The sequence below is a fragment of the Hydractinia symbiolongicarpus genome, chromosome 7, assembly GCF_029227915.1.
Source record: "Hydractinia symbiolongicarpus strain clone_291-10 chromosome 7, HSymV2.1, whole genome shotgun sequence".
Classification (NCBI taxonomy): Eukaryota; Metazoa; Cnidaria; class Hydrozoa; order Anthoathecata; family Hydractiniidae; genus Hydractinia; species Hydractinia symbiolongicarpus.
This window is the reverse complement of record NC_079881.1, coordinates 12,575,234-12,588,730: the sequence shown is the minus strand read 5'-3', so window position 1 is coordinate 12,588,730 and position 13,497 is coordinate 12,575,234. Positions and strand designations below refer to the sequence as shown.

Sequence of the window (13,497 nt, the reverse complement as noted above, 5' to 3'; positions counted from 1 at the left end):
TAAGTGAGGGTAGTTTTGGAAGTAATTATAACTCACATTTTACACATTTGATACTAATTTGACTTGGTGAGGAAAGTTGAACTTAAACTTTCCTTGGAATATTCTTGCTTATTTGTGTCACATTTTAAGCCTCTATCATAGATTGTATTTGGTAAAAAAATAATATTTAAAATTCCAAAAAATAAGGTTGACAAAAGGGATGATATCCTAATTCTTAAATTTTGTATTCAGTTTTACAATCTGGTATTTTTTCAGGCAAATGAAATTGTCCAGTGATTTTGCTTGGTCAAAAACAAATTTTTCCTTGAGAGGAGCACTTCACAAAACAATTTAAAAATTGTTTGGAAAAAAACACAAAATGGTTACTGACGTAGCGCCTAAAAAAAGGAATTTCTGTAAAATTTTGTCCACCAAATGCTTGTCATGTTGAACTTTACTTTAATAAGCGAAAACAATGTGAAATTTTTTTTGTGGGGTTAAAAACAAAATTTTTGGTTTTATATTTTCACAAATCGACACTTTGCAAGATTATTTTCTGTTAATAAACAATTTGAACAATTCTGCAAAGATTAATTTTCAAGATTTCATGTAAGTAAGAAAACTAAATGGAGACTAAGATTTTGCCAAAAATTTAGCACGTTTACAGCTGAAATCCAGACATTCTTATAAGAAAAAGTATGTGTATTATTTTATTTTCCTTTTTTGGGATAAAAACCTCTATTTTTTAAAAAGAAAGACCTTTTCCTACATATGGAGATTTATGATTAGCTCTATGCTCTATCAATTCATATTACTTCAAACTGTAAACTTACAAACTGCAAGTATTAAGGTTAACCATCACAATGCTTAATACAAATGATGACTATTGATAGTCAGTAAGAGAGGGAGTAGTGACAGAGGGAGTGCGACAGTTACATAATCACAACAGCCAATAGTTTGAAAATACTAATTTTAAATATCATTTAAATATCACAACAAATGTTGAAAAATGATTTGTTGATTACTCATGCAACTAAGCTATAGGTACAACCCTGAAAAATAAATTGTGAAAAAGCTATAAGAAAATCTAGCTGTTTCATTATTCTTGATGTTGAAATATCTTTATTGTCCCATCCACTTCCCCCAAAGTCAATGTTACTTTTCTCTAGTACTTCAGGTTTTTGTTGTACTTCTGTTAGCATCAGCCAAGCATATTTATTATTTAACATTGCTTTTGGGAGAATGAAGAACTCAAAATTAAATTCAGAATATGTTTTATCAAGGTTGTAGCTTAGTGTTGGCTACTTTCTTAGCTACCAGCAAGCTAATTTAATTTTTTGAACTGATCAAGTTATTATAAAGTGTCACTGAGCGTTAGTAAAATATGTGTGTTTTAGTTCTAAATTTATTTAGAAACAGTAAAATAAAAATGTATTAACATCATTCTAAAAACGTGGCTAGCTTTTAGGTTTAGCTAGCTAACATATACAAAAAGATACGCCCTTAAAATTTGCAAAATTTTAACTTTTTTGTTACACTACCACTACCAATACCCTCTTTATAACTGTGTTAACTACGATTATGTGAAAATGGCAGTTAAAAGCTGTAAAAGTCAACATTTTGTTGATACATTCTTCAAACTTGCATGTAAACAACCAGCATCCCGAAATTTGCTAATAACTAATCTCGTTTTCTTGCTATTCTGCATTTTAGCTTGCATATTTTGCGGAACCAAATGGATATGGAAATAGGTATTACAAATGTTTTTCAGTGATCCTATCAAAAAGAGCTGGCTTGCAAAAACAAACGTTACCGACATGCGTCTGCCTTACACCTTCATATGATAGGTGCTTTTGCTTTCGTACAACTACAAGATGATAAAATTGCATATATTTAAGTGGCCAAATTAAGGGCACTGTTCATATGGGCTGAGCTGGTCCGGTTGACCAGGCTGCCTTATTTAGGTGAGATCTAGCCATGTTCCAGAAAACCTTATAAAAAATGCACGTGTTTATATGAGAAGCGAGCAAACCGGCCTTGCCGAGATCCCAGTTGTTTCTACCGAGATCTTGGCAAGGCGGGATGGAATTTTTCTATATGAACACACCAGCCCGGGTAACCAAGCGCTGACCCTTTCATTTTTGTGATGATCAAAATTATTTTATTTAGAGAAAGCATGTTTTTTTCTGTACGGAAATGCAAAAAATATTAAAAACCCTACAGATGATGATCATGAAATATTATTGTGATGTTTTTATTATTTTGACAAAAAACATTATTTGCTAGCAATCTTAGATATAAATACACGGTAAGTTTAAACGGACCGTTTAAATGTAAGATAAAAAAAACTTACCGTGTAAACAGGAAAGATGTACAACTTTTTTCGGTTTTATAAGTGTTTTTAAAAGTTGGACATGTTCAACTTTTGCTAAGTGTTTTCTATTGAAATTAACGGAATGATTAATTAGCTATTGTTTAAACTAAAGATTAAAGCATAATTTTTTCAGTTTCTAACCAACCAGTGCCAGCATGTCCAAACACAAAGTTGGGTCGACGATTTAAACCGTCCCTTATCTCTTAATTGCCGATATGAACTCATGCCGGCACGAGTTTTATGCCCTGAGTGTCGTTAATGCGAAATTGTCCTTAAGTGGAAATATCTTCCTTTTAATAAATTATTAAGTAACTAACTTGAAACCGCTTTCTATATGCGCACTTAGCGTAACTTTACACGCCTGTTTTCTGCTAATTTAATTTTTCATCGTTGAATTAAATTAGACAAGGCGAAAATTCGGTGTTTATTGCGAATAAATTTTATTTGCTGCAACTTGAATTAAGATCAAGAAATCTTGTCTAATTTAATTCACACAAATTTGGCGCTACTTTAAACACCTGTTTTCTGTCTTGATTAATTTAAATCATGGTTGTTTTCATGTAATAAAAACACCAATTTGTGCCGAATTATTGATAATTCGGAATGTTTTACCATAGTAACGAGTTATATTCCATGCGCTTTCGCATATAGAAAGGGAGAGAAAGGTTATAAGAAGAAAAATTGTTGTGATCGTAATGGAACACGGGAGCGAATCACAGGTATGAAATTTAACATGAATAAAATTTAGTGATTAAAAGCAAACGCAAACAGACAAGTATATAAAATATAAGAAAGCACCAGGCCGTTTGGTGTAATATTTTAATTCCTTTTCTCAATTTCACTTTTAGGAAACTGTGAGCGTGGATTACTTTCCACATGAAGAGAGCAGTGGCGAGGAAGACGGTAGTCCTTGAATATTTACAAAGAAAAGCAAAAAGGCTAGAAAAAGAGGGCGGAAGTGTTTGTGGCCATAAGATGTAGTGACAGAATTGGTAGACATTATGCTAGAAAATGAGAAGCTGAAGAAGAAACTTTATTTTGACCAACATCAAAAACGTAAAAAATAGCATTTACTACAACGACGTTATTCTCGAATTAAAAGAAAGGTGTAAAGAGCGTAATGATGATTTTGTCTATGATATGGCACAAACTAGATCTAAGTTCAAAAGATGTGTAAGCATGTCGAAAAGCTGCATTGACGATTAAAACAGCTTCTGGGATCAAAAGGTTCCAGGAGGAGAAAGAGTTTGGGCCGTGGTTTGAAAAACTGTTTCCAGCGGTCTGTACGATGGATCATTGCCAACCAGAGCAAAGAATTGAGCCAGCACATGAAATGGCGGACGCAACCAATGATGGAGATCATTATAGTGATGCTGAAACTGACTCCTATTTGACGACTCCTTCAATTTCTTCTGAGCAAACAACATACGCTGACTCAGAGCAAGCCACATCAAAAGATTCTACCAGTAAGAAAAGGAGACGCAGTTCAAAAGTGTTTGTTCCGGTAAACAAAAATAATGTTAAAAGGCAGGTACTAGAAGAATCCTAAAACAATCTGTCAAAATTGGTGGAAGAATTTACTGAATCTGTAAAAGAAAATTGTACGCAACAACTGGTTGATTTTCTGAAAGAGGACGCTTCCAGGCAAGAAAAAAGAGATGAAATGTTCATGAAAATGATGGAACGATGCCTTATGCCTCCGCCACAGATGCAACAACTGCACCCGTCACAAATGCCACAATCTTCTAATGCTGGAAACTCTTTCAGTGTTGGAAATAGTTATGTTGACCCAAGAAGTTATCATCACAATTTTTCAGTGTATGGGAATGGGACAAATAACACTGGTGGGTACCTCTGGTGATATTCTTGATAATTTCTTACAACAAACAAAATAAAAGTAATGTTTAGTCATGTAACTTTTGGTTGAATAAAACATTTTCTACTGAAAGCAGTTCTCTTTTTCCTCCCAAAATAACTCTGTCAGCGCTTGCCTTATACTTTTAGCAGAACTATTTAATATGTAGTTCTTTTGATGTCGGTCCGTTAGATCTAGTATTGAGGCGATTTCATCCCTACCTCTTTTTTTGTTTGTTGCTGGGTCTACTGTTAAATCCATGCCACGCGGGAGAATATCTCCTCTGTTAATGCAGATATTGTTTAATACGACTGCAGCTAATCCAATGGCCTTTACGGACTCCTTCGAACTTCCGCATTTTTTGTGTAAAATTCTGAATCTATTTTTCAACTTACCAAAGGCACCCTCAGACACCATTCGTGCTCGGCTAAGACGGTTATTAAAATAGCGCTTTTTCTCTGTTAACCCAGCGTCACCATTTGGCTTGCACATCCAAGATTTCAATGGAAATGCCCCATCCCCAAGTATCATCGGAGGGACATGAACATCTTATGCAATTTGAAATTTGTCTGGTAACACTTTTCCTCCAGTTATGTCTTCCCACAAACGGGTTGATTGGAAATAAGAGGAGTCATGGGTGTTTCCTGGTGCGCCTAATGCAGCCCATATAAAACGATATTTGGCATCAACCAATGCCATTAAGATAACTGAGTAAAAGTTCTTGAAATTATGATACTGTTTCATGGCTTCTAGACCACCCGGACGGCATTTTATGGGTAAATGTGACCCATCTTTCCGCTTCCATGTCAATTAATGCTTGCCGAAATTCCCCTTCGTTTTTCAGAAACATGGCTGTGACATTATCTTGCCACAAAACTTCAACGATTTCCTGGCATACTTCTTTAGTTATGCAAATGATGGTCGATTCTGCATATCCAGTCATTTCCCCTACGGTATAGTTCTAGTCGCCTCTTCCGAGTTTATACAATGTGATAGCCAACCGTTCTTCAGCTGAAATCGAGCCCGTGCCAGTGTCTTGCTTGGTTACTGCCGGCCGGAGTATATAAGTCCAGTATATAGTTAAATGTTTTTCTGGAAACTCTGAATGTTTGTTTGAACCTTTCATCGTTATATGAAATATGTACCGTAAATATTTACCTTAATTCCGTATATATTTCCTGCAAGAACGTATACGTGTTCTTGTTTCGCTATTTATCAGTTCATGATAACTATTTATGCAATGTTTGATGAGAGCCTGAAAAATCATAATTTGATGCTGTTGGTTTCTCAACTGTACTTCCAGATATCGTAAGACTTGTAGTCGCAATTTATGACTTCTCTTTTACGCTTAAAATACTGTAGAAACAAAATTTTACCACATTTGGTTCTCAAATTTTCGTTCATTACGACGGGAATGTTAAAAGCGAAAGATTGAAGAATTGCATTAGACATGCTTTTAAAAACATTAAACTCGGCGTTTAACGTGAACTCACTTGCTGTGTGGAACTTTTGCTGGATTTAATTTAATTAAAATAGACAAGGCAGAAAACAGGCGTATAAAGTTATGCTTATTTGTTAAAACATGGCAATTTTGAAAATGAACGAGAGAAACAAGAGCATGATGATATTAAAGTCAAACGTCAATATAGACTAGTCTCACGAAAGAATTAAACGCATATGGAATATGAAAGTTTGATATTTTTGATATTGGTATTTGTTAACATCTCCTGGAGTTGTTGCGAGTATACCCCTATGTTGCGAGAAACGACTACCTAGACCTCTACCAAAAGTAAGCGTGTTTATCGCCTACTTAAATCCAACCGATATCAACTGCAAACTATGAAACATCCGAACTCAGGACAAGAAGATACCAAATTTGTGAGTGTTATCACATTGTAAATATTTTTTATCTTGCCAAGTTCAATGCCTTTTTTCCTTAAAAGTGTTCTTACTTAAAAATTCCAAATCGCTATTTAGAATTGTTTTCTTCTCTCGTTATCATACCTGCACAATCATGGGTTTCTTCAATCATTGAACATTTTCACAGCAAGTTCAAAGGTGAAAGTAGAGTGAAATTTTTTGAAAGGTTACGCTCTCTATATGCTAGAACATCATGTTATCGCATTCAAGCATGGATCAATAACAAAGAGAAACACTTCAAACTTAAGCCAAAATTTTACGTGCAAAGACGACTTGATCCCTGTCGATGCAGAAACACCAATAAAAAGACTGCAAGTTGATCTAGTGCACTTTCTGCATCAAAATCCCAACAAACGTGAAAACAAAGAATAGAGTCAGCAGGGAAAGTATTCGCAACAGAGTCGGGGTCGGATCCAGAGTTTTTTTATAAAAAGACATAAGTAAAAAAATTCTTAATAAGTAAATTTACAACGCCCCAACGGGATGTTGCATTGCGTCCTGCAGGGCGCAATACGGAACAACTGGGGGTTTGGGAAGTTAACGGTTTTAGAGCCTTCTAAATGCCTTAAGTGGCTCCAAATTTGTCAAAAAATAACTACAATACCATTGTTTTTAATGACAGAAACATTGTTTCACACCTGTGAGTCTTCCGAATAACAAAAAAGCAAACTGTCTATTTCGATACACAACTGTTTTAACTAACTTTCTTCCTTTTTTTGTATTTATTTTTTCATTTTTTTCCTTCTAACATTTCTAAAATAAAACAGTAATCAATAATTACTCCTGCTGGCATTTGAACCCAGAAATACAAGAGTTTCGTCGAAAGAAGAAATCAAAGAAGTAGAAAATATTTTCTACGTTTTTTAGCAGATGCCATATTATCTAGTACTTCATCTAAATCAACAGTCACATCTTGATTGAACATTTTAGCACAGAGACTGTTCAATCTTTCCTCCGTCATGGTATTTCTCACCCAATACTCCTCTCACAGGTGCAAGTAATGACAGGTATATTAGCAAGAATTTGTATAGCTTCACATATCGATGGAAATAAAAGTTTGGCAGTTTGTTTTAAAAGACCTTGCAATGTTGTAGGTAACGCTCCAGTGACTGTTCCCAATTTAACTTTCCATATATCTAACTGTCCGTACAAGTTACTCATCATCACATTATCTCTGAATAAATTTTGAAAATTTAACCTTTCAATGTTGGTTGATCACCTACAATAGCACGACCCTTATCTGAAAGAATGGTAGTTGACATGATGCTAAAGCTAGAGTAGACACGAGATTGTTAATAGCAGATTTAGTGTCCAGCTCTTACAACATATGATCGAGGAAGGGAATAGCAACAGCCAATTTGCAGTACTCTATCACATCCTTGGTAATATAGGTCTCTCTATACAACAAAATTGGTCGCATTACTGTCTTCGGACGATCAACACATGAATGGTACCATAATAACACCAATGGGGATTTACTTTTAACATCTTTTTTTGGTGAAAACACATTATTGAAAAGTGAATCCAACTTTGAATTTCCCGGTCTCTGATATACAAGCAGAATAGGGCACTAACATTAACAAAAATATTGTATCGATGAACTAATTCATTGACATAGGCTATGAAAACTAGCAACTATTTCTACTATTTCAGGTGTGTTTCAAAAAGTTAAGGAAATATGAAACACATTAGGACTATGACTATTCCCTACCAAGTATAAATATTTTCCAGAGTTACTTTTTGTCTACCCTGTGTAAAGGAAGTTAGTTACCTTAATAACATTACACAATGCCATAACACAGATAAATGCTGACCAACTATAATTTTGGGGTATATATGAAGCTTTCTCTTTTAAAGCAGTGGTACGATACTTCGTTTCAGTATAAACCTTACAACCATGATCTAAGAAAGCCTGTGTAAACAGTTTTTTTAATTTTTTTTACTGCAACTTATTTGCAATAATTTCAAAGTGTGGTAATTAGCATAAAGTTCAGCATTTTCGAATAACTCAATTGACGTCAAGACTCTCAAATCATACGCTAACGACTGGTTACCAACAACAAACAATTACCACCAAATATTCTAGAAGAACATGTATCCATTCACTAAGAATATCTTGCCAATATATTTCGATTATAAGTACTTGTGGTTTTCACATAAATATACTGTGCCAACTGACAAGTAGAAAAACACTTAACAGAAACAAAAACAAAACTTTTTGCTGTATAGCTACATTTTTAATTTTTTGTATGTTTTCTTCTATTTTAAAACCATACAGAATCTATGCTGGACTTTAAAAGTGCTTATTATCCTCGAGAATGTGAAAATAAACAAAAAATTGTATATGCTTTTCTACGTGATTCTGAAAAGAACTTTACCTAACTGGCTTGAGAGCAGAATTGACATTTTTTTGGAATTTTTCAACAGTAGAGATGAATATAGTCTGTGCGAGTTCATCTGTCTTCGAAATAGATGGTGGTGACGGTGAAAATAACTTTTTTAGTTCTTCAGTTGCCTTCAAAACAAGTTCTGATTTCTTTTTCTTTTTGTAAAATAAGTTTAAAATCCATGTTTCTTCAAGATTTTGTTGATTACTAAAAATAATAAGATCTCTGAAACCAATAACATGAAACTCACCTAAAACACAGACCACACCATACACAAATCTAAGCAACATCTTGAAACAATGATTCGAGCATATCATCTGTTCTGGCTTACTGAACTTTGACCAGAAGTCGAGTTTTGTCACCAGTGCTCTGAGCCTACTCGCGAGTAGAACTTGCCTACTTGCGAGTGAAAAGTAGTAAGCAACTAGACTGTGTTGCGAATTTAAAATTCCTGTTGAAATAACTGGTTACTAAGAACATCTGTCCAGACTTTCGCCTACTTGCATTTTTTTTAGGACAAGCGATTTTCTAAGGCAGATTGCGTGTCTCGATCGGTAAGAGAAAAATTGTTAGATTATCGAGAAAACATAAACAGACGAGTTTCAAAGATCCTCTGGCAATACCATTCTCACGTATACGACAGCCGCGTGTTCCGAGGGCTATTATAAATATTTCTTGTCGATTCTCTCACGAGCTGCTGCTCCATGGAATTATAATATGCAGGATTTTAACAGCCACTTCTCAATATAGGCTTAAGCCTGTCTCGCCTATGGCTGGATCCGATCCTGAGATTGTTTGAATTGTGCGGGTTTCGGTGTCATCACATCCATATTAGAATTTCCACCTCGCCTTTTCATTCCGAGAGACTATTTATCAATGAGCGACAAAATTTCCAGTATTGTCACACTTTCTGATGTCTCGTTTGTATTTTTGCTGGTGGCAACTTATCACAAGGCGAAATATTATTATAATGTATATTTCGATTCAATGCCTCATTGGGTTGATTATGATGGATTAAGAACGTTTCGAGAGCTGATAACAAGAAGCCCGTGTATAAACTGCGTGCAGTATAATGGATTTTAATTTTTGCAGAAAAGAATTGCTTAATAGAAACCACACATTTTCTGATGAAGTGATAAAAATCGACAAAAACCACTGAAAAACTGACTTTGGATGAGAAAACTAATAGTGCTCAGAAAAGAAAAAAGCAACATAGCAGATAAATTCTTTTTATGGTTTCTTAAATTTATTTTTAAACTATTCTTATTTACTTAGGAAGCAAACGAGAGGTAGATGTTATATCAAATTTGTCACAACGTGTACGTGTAATGTACACTTGGTCCGATTATCCGTGCTTTTGAAGTACATTGAGTTTGATCGAAGCAATGAACATAAATACAATGATGGAAAAAAATACCTAGCCAACCTGGAGCATCACGTAAATTAATTCTTGCCGTGAGCAAAAAAACTTTGCCTGCGTATTTTACAGAGGGAAACCATCGCATTATATGTTTCGAAAAGCTGGACGTGCATTGAGTTTCCTTGAAGATATGCTATATGTTTTTGAACGATGACGACAGTCGGGAGAATCCTTTTCTACCTGGAGTTATCAGAAGCTTTTTCAAGAACATAACAATCAGAATGTGTGGTCTTAAAGCCAGAGACATTTAAAGACGACTGATATCACCATTTTGTTTTTGTTAGGTTTATTATTTTGTTCACACAGTCACAATTTCTATAACCTCTAACCTAATTCATAAGTCTTTATGTTCACACTGAAAGCAATGCTGCGATCATACATGCATAATTAATTACAGTTTTTTTCTTCCGTTATTTACATAGGACATAGATATACATACATTACATAGGACACAGGACATATTCCCACTTAACGACACGCACAGGGGAATTTCCTAGGTGGGAGTTATTCAGAAGGCAATTATCCACGGGTAGTTATCCTAGGTGGGAATAGTCTGGGGGTTAATTGGGAGGGGGCAATTGCGTGGGGAGTAGATTTTCCGGTTTCGCGGGGTTTTTCGCAAAATATCAGGAATTTTTGCTAATGAGCTTGGTAGCATTGATCGTGGTCACACTGAACTTGTCAACCGCGAAAATGCAAAAATGTTTCTTCCGGTGAAAGTTTTTAACATCGAGTCATCCATATTTATCCGTTTGTAATTACGGTACTTATTTTACTTTTTGTAACTGAGAATGAATTGTATTTTAGGAGTATCGAAAATTGTTAGCAGAGGTAGAACTGATTCGTGCAAAAATTGCTAACTGTACCACCATTCAACATACAGACGTGCAACTCGATTCTAATCAAAATCTGACGGGATGGTCGTAACCGTGATACGTGTGACTAAAAAAACTCTCGCAAGGAGGTTTAGTCGCACGTTTCCTGCAACTGTCGCACGTTTCCTGCAAGTGTCGCACGTTTACTGCAACTGTCTCAAGAGTGTTGTGTTTCCGATAAATTACACGGCAAGCAGTTTTTTGTTCACCAATTTATGAAGTAATTATTTGATTCTGACGAACAATTAATAGCTAAATGCTAATTCATATAAAGCATAGCTTGAAGTACAAGATCACGAATTTATTTAGCATGCACGCCTAAATCAGGTTAATCTCTAATATTTTAAATTGAAATTTAACTGTCTCCTTGCTTTTGCTGGCTCGATCATTGTTAATATTAATTACGTTAGTTTTCTGAGTTGTTAATTTTCTGTAATAAGGTAGTTCATTTCTTAATTTTATTCAACTGTCCACCAAATTAAATCCGCCAATTTCTAACCATGCGCCAAAATAAATTTTCGCCAAGTACACGCTTTTTTAGATGTGAGAGACTCAATGTTACTTAAATTTCGTATTTCACGTGCTCGACTGTTGTATAGTCACGTGTTTGCTCAGGGAGGTTAGCACGTCAATGGTAATCTATCGTCGGCTTAAAAGTACGTGTCCTCATATGAAAATTACCGACTATTATCACAAGTGTCGGAAACATTTAACCTCGGAAATATTTTTTGGGGAAAGAAAACTAACTTGCAAAAATCGCAGCCACATACAGTTGAGAACTTCGTTTCCATCTGAGTAACACGCACTCCGAAATTATCAATGTTTATTTGTCAATAAGCCTTTTTTAATATCGCCCTTTCATGATCAACGTGGGGGTGAAAAATCAAAACATTGCATGAAAACGAGTTTCGTTTAGATAAAGTTCAGGACGCCAAGTTGCTTACTTGCTGTTCTGACCTTAGTTAGCTATCAACAAATGTTGCTTTTATAATTTTCGATTGCCATATCAGAAGAATCGTAGTGGATAAAAGTATACGGAGGGTGTTAGTAGTAGTAGTAGTAGTGTTTCAAAAATTATGAATATTTATTGATAAAAGAAGAGGCGAACTGCGCACGGCACGGCTGCTGAACAAAAGTTCATGATGACAGTGTTGATTTTAAAGACCAGACCGACTGGCTTAGTCTGCTGCTTCAAAATTAATTGTTCTGCAGTTACACCATAACAAAAAATTCCTAAAACAAAGACTAAGAATGTTTTGATATTGAAAATATTCATAGAGTTCGTATTCGTAGTGATATAAGTTAATGTTTTCCGCATATATGTTGCAGAACGACAAGCAATAGACTCAAAATATAAAACAGTCTGTTAAAAATACCGGTTTTGTTTACATATTGCTGTGCTGAATTATTGATAACTAGTCGATAAAGCCCGTGGAAAAATCCACTTATGCAGGATAAAAATAAAAAAGAAGCGTCATTTCATTTTTGATGACGTCAGCAGCCGAAACTTGTTTTCACGTTGCCTCTATTGCGTAGAGCTTAAACTGCTGATCAAGAAAATTTTTATGATCATGTGCTTTTGATGAGCGGTTAAAATTTTTTTTTAGAAATTTGTATACCTGTTGCCTTCATTGTATAGATCTTGAAACGCTGATCAAGAAAATGTATAGGATCATGTACTTTTGACAAACGGTTGCAGAGATATTAGGGTTTGAAGGTTTTTTGATGACGTCATCAACCTGTGCATTCCGAAACGGATTCTGGGACATAGGTTTGGGAAAATCACCCAAATTGGTCCTAGGTGGTCCCTAGTTACCCACGCGGTGAAAAATCATTGACGTCACCACCTCGTTTCCAAGTTATTTGCCCTCTAAGTTTTAGGTGCACTGTAATGGCTTCATTAATTTAATATAGGATATTGACGTTAAAGTAGTGCTATTGACGTCGCGCCGTAACGTCAGAAAATTTAACATATTAGACATAAGTTTTTCGGCGATCATGTGCTTTTGATGAGCGGTTAATGAGATATGAGGGTTTAAAAATTTTGTTGACGTCGGCAATGGTCGTCAAAACCTCGAAAAAATTTTTCAAAAATTTGTATACCTGTTACCTTCATCTTATAGATCTTGAAATGCTGATCAAGAAAATGTATAGGATCGTGTACTTTTGATAAACGGTTGCAGAGATATTAGGATTTGAAGGTTTTTGATGACGTCATTAACGCGTCCATTCCGAACCGGATTTGGGGACCCAGGATTGAAAAAATTACCCAAATTAGTCCTAGGTGGTCCCTAGTTATCACGCGGTGAAAAATCATTGACGTCACCACCTCGTTTCCAAGTTTTTTGCCCTCAAAATTTTAGGTGCATTGTAATGGCTTCATTAAATTAATACAGGATAACTGTTCTGCAGCAGTTTGCGTTGTTTTTCTTCAGTTTAATAATGGATTTTAACATTTTACTACAATTATTATTTCATATTATTCCCAAAAAAGGTGTTATATTTCCAAAAAAAAAAAAATATAGGATATTGACGTTAAAGTAGTGTTATTGACTTCGCGCCGTAACGTCAGCAAATTTACCATATTAGATTATTTTCGGCTAGATCAAAGGAAAATGAAGACATCCACTTTGCCTGTCACAGAGACACGGAACTGGCGTATTATTATAGAGACAGTCGATAAGGCC

General features: G+C 35.1%; 1 protein-coding gene across 3 annotated transcripts in view; it reads left to right on the top strand.

Moving 5' to 3' along the window:
• The window catches only part of LOC130649214 (N-acetylglucosamine-1-phosphotransferase subunit gamma-like), a 48,410-nt gene extending 37,139 nt beyond the window's left edge, over positions 1–11,271 (top strand). For all 3 annotated transcript variants that reach the window (XM_057455462.1, XM_057455463.1, XM_057455464.1), the window contains exon 11: positions 10,743–11,271. In XM_057455462.1, the coding sequence (XP_057311445.1) occupies positions 10,743–10,862 (120 nt within the window). In that variant the 3' untranslated portion in view covers positions 10,863–11,271. The remainder of the gene's footprint in view (positions 1–10,742) is intronic.
• Positions 11,272–13,497: the final 2,226 nt, after the last annotated feature.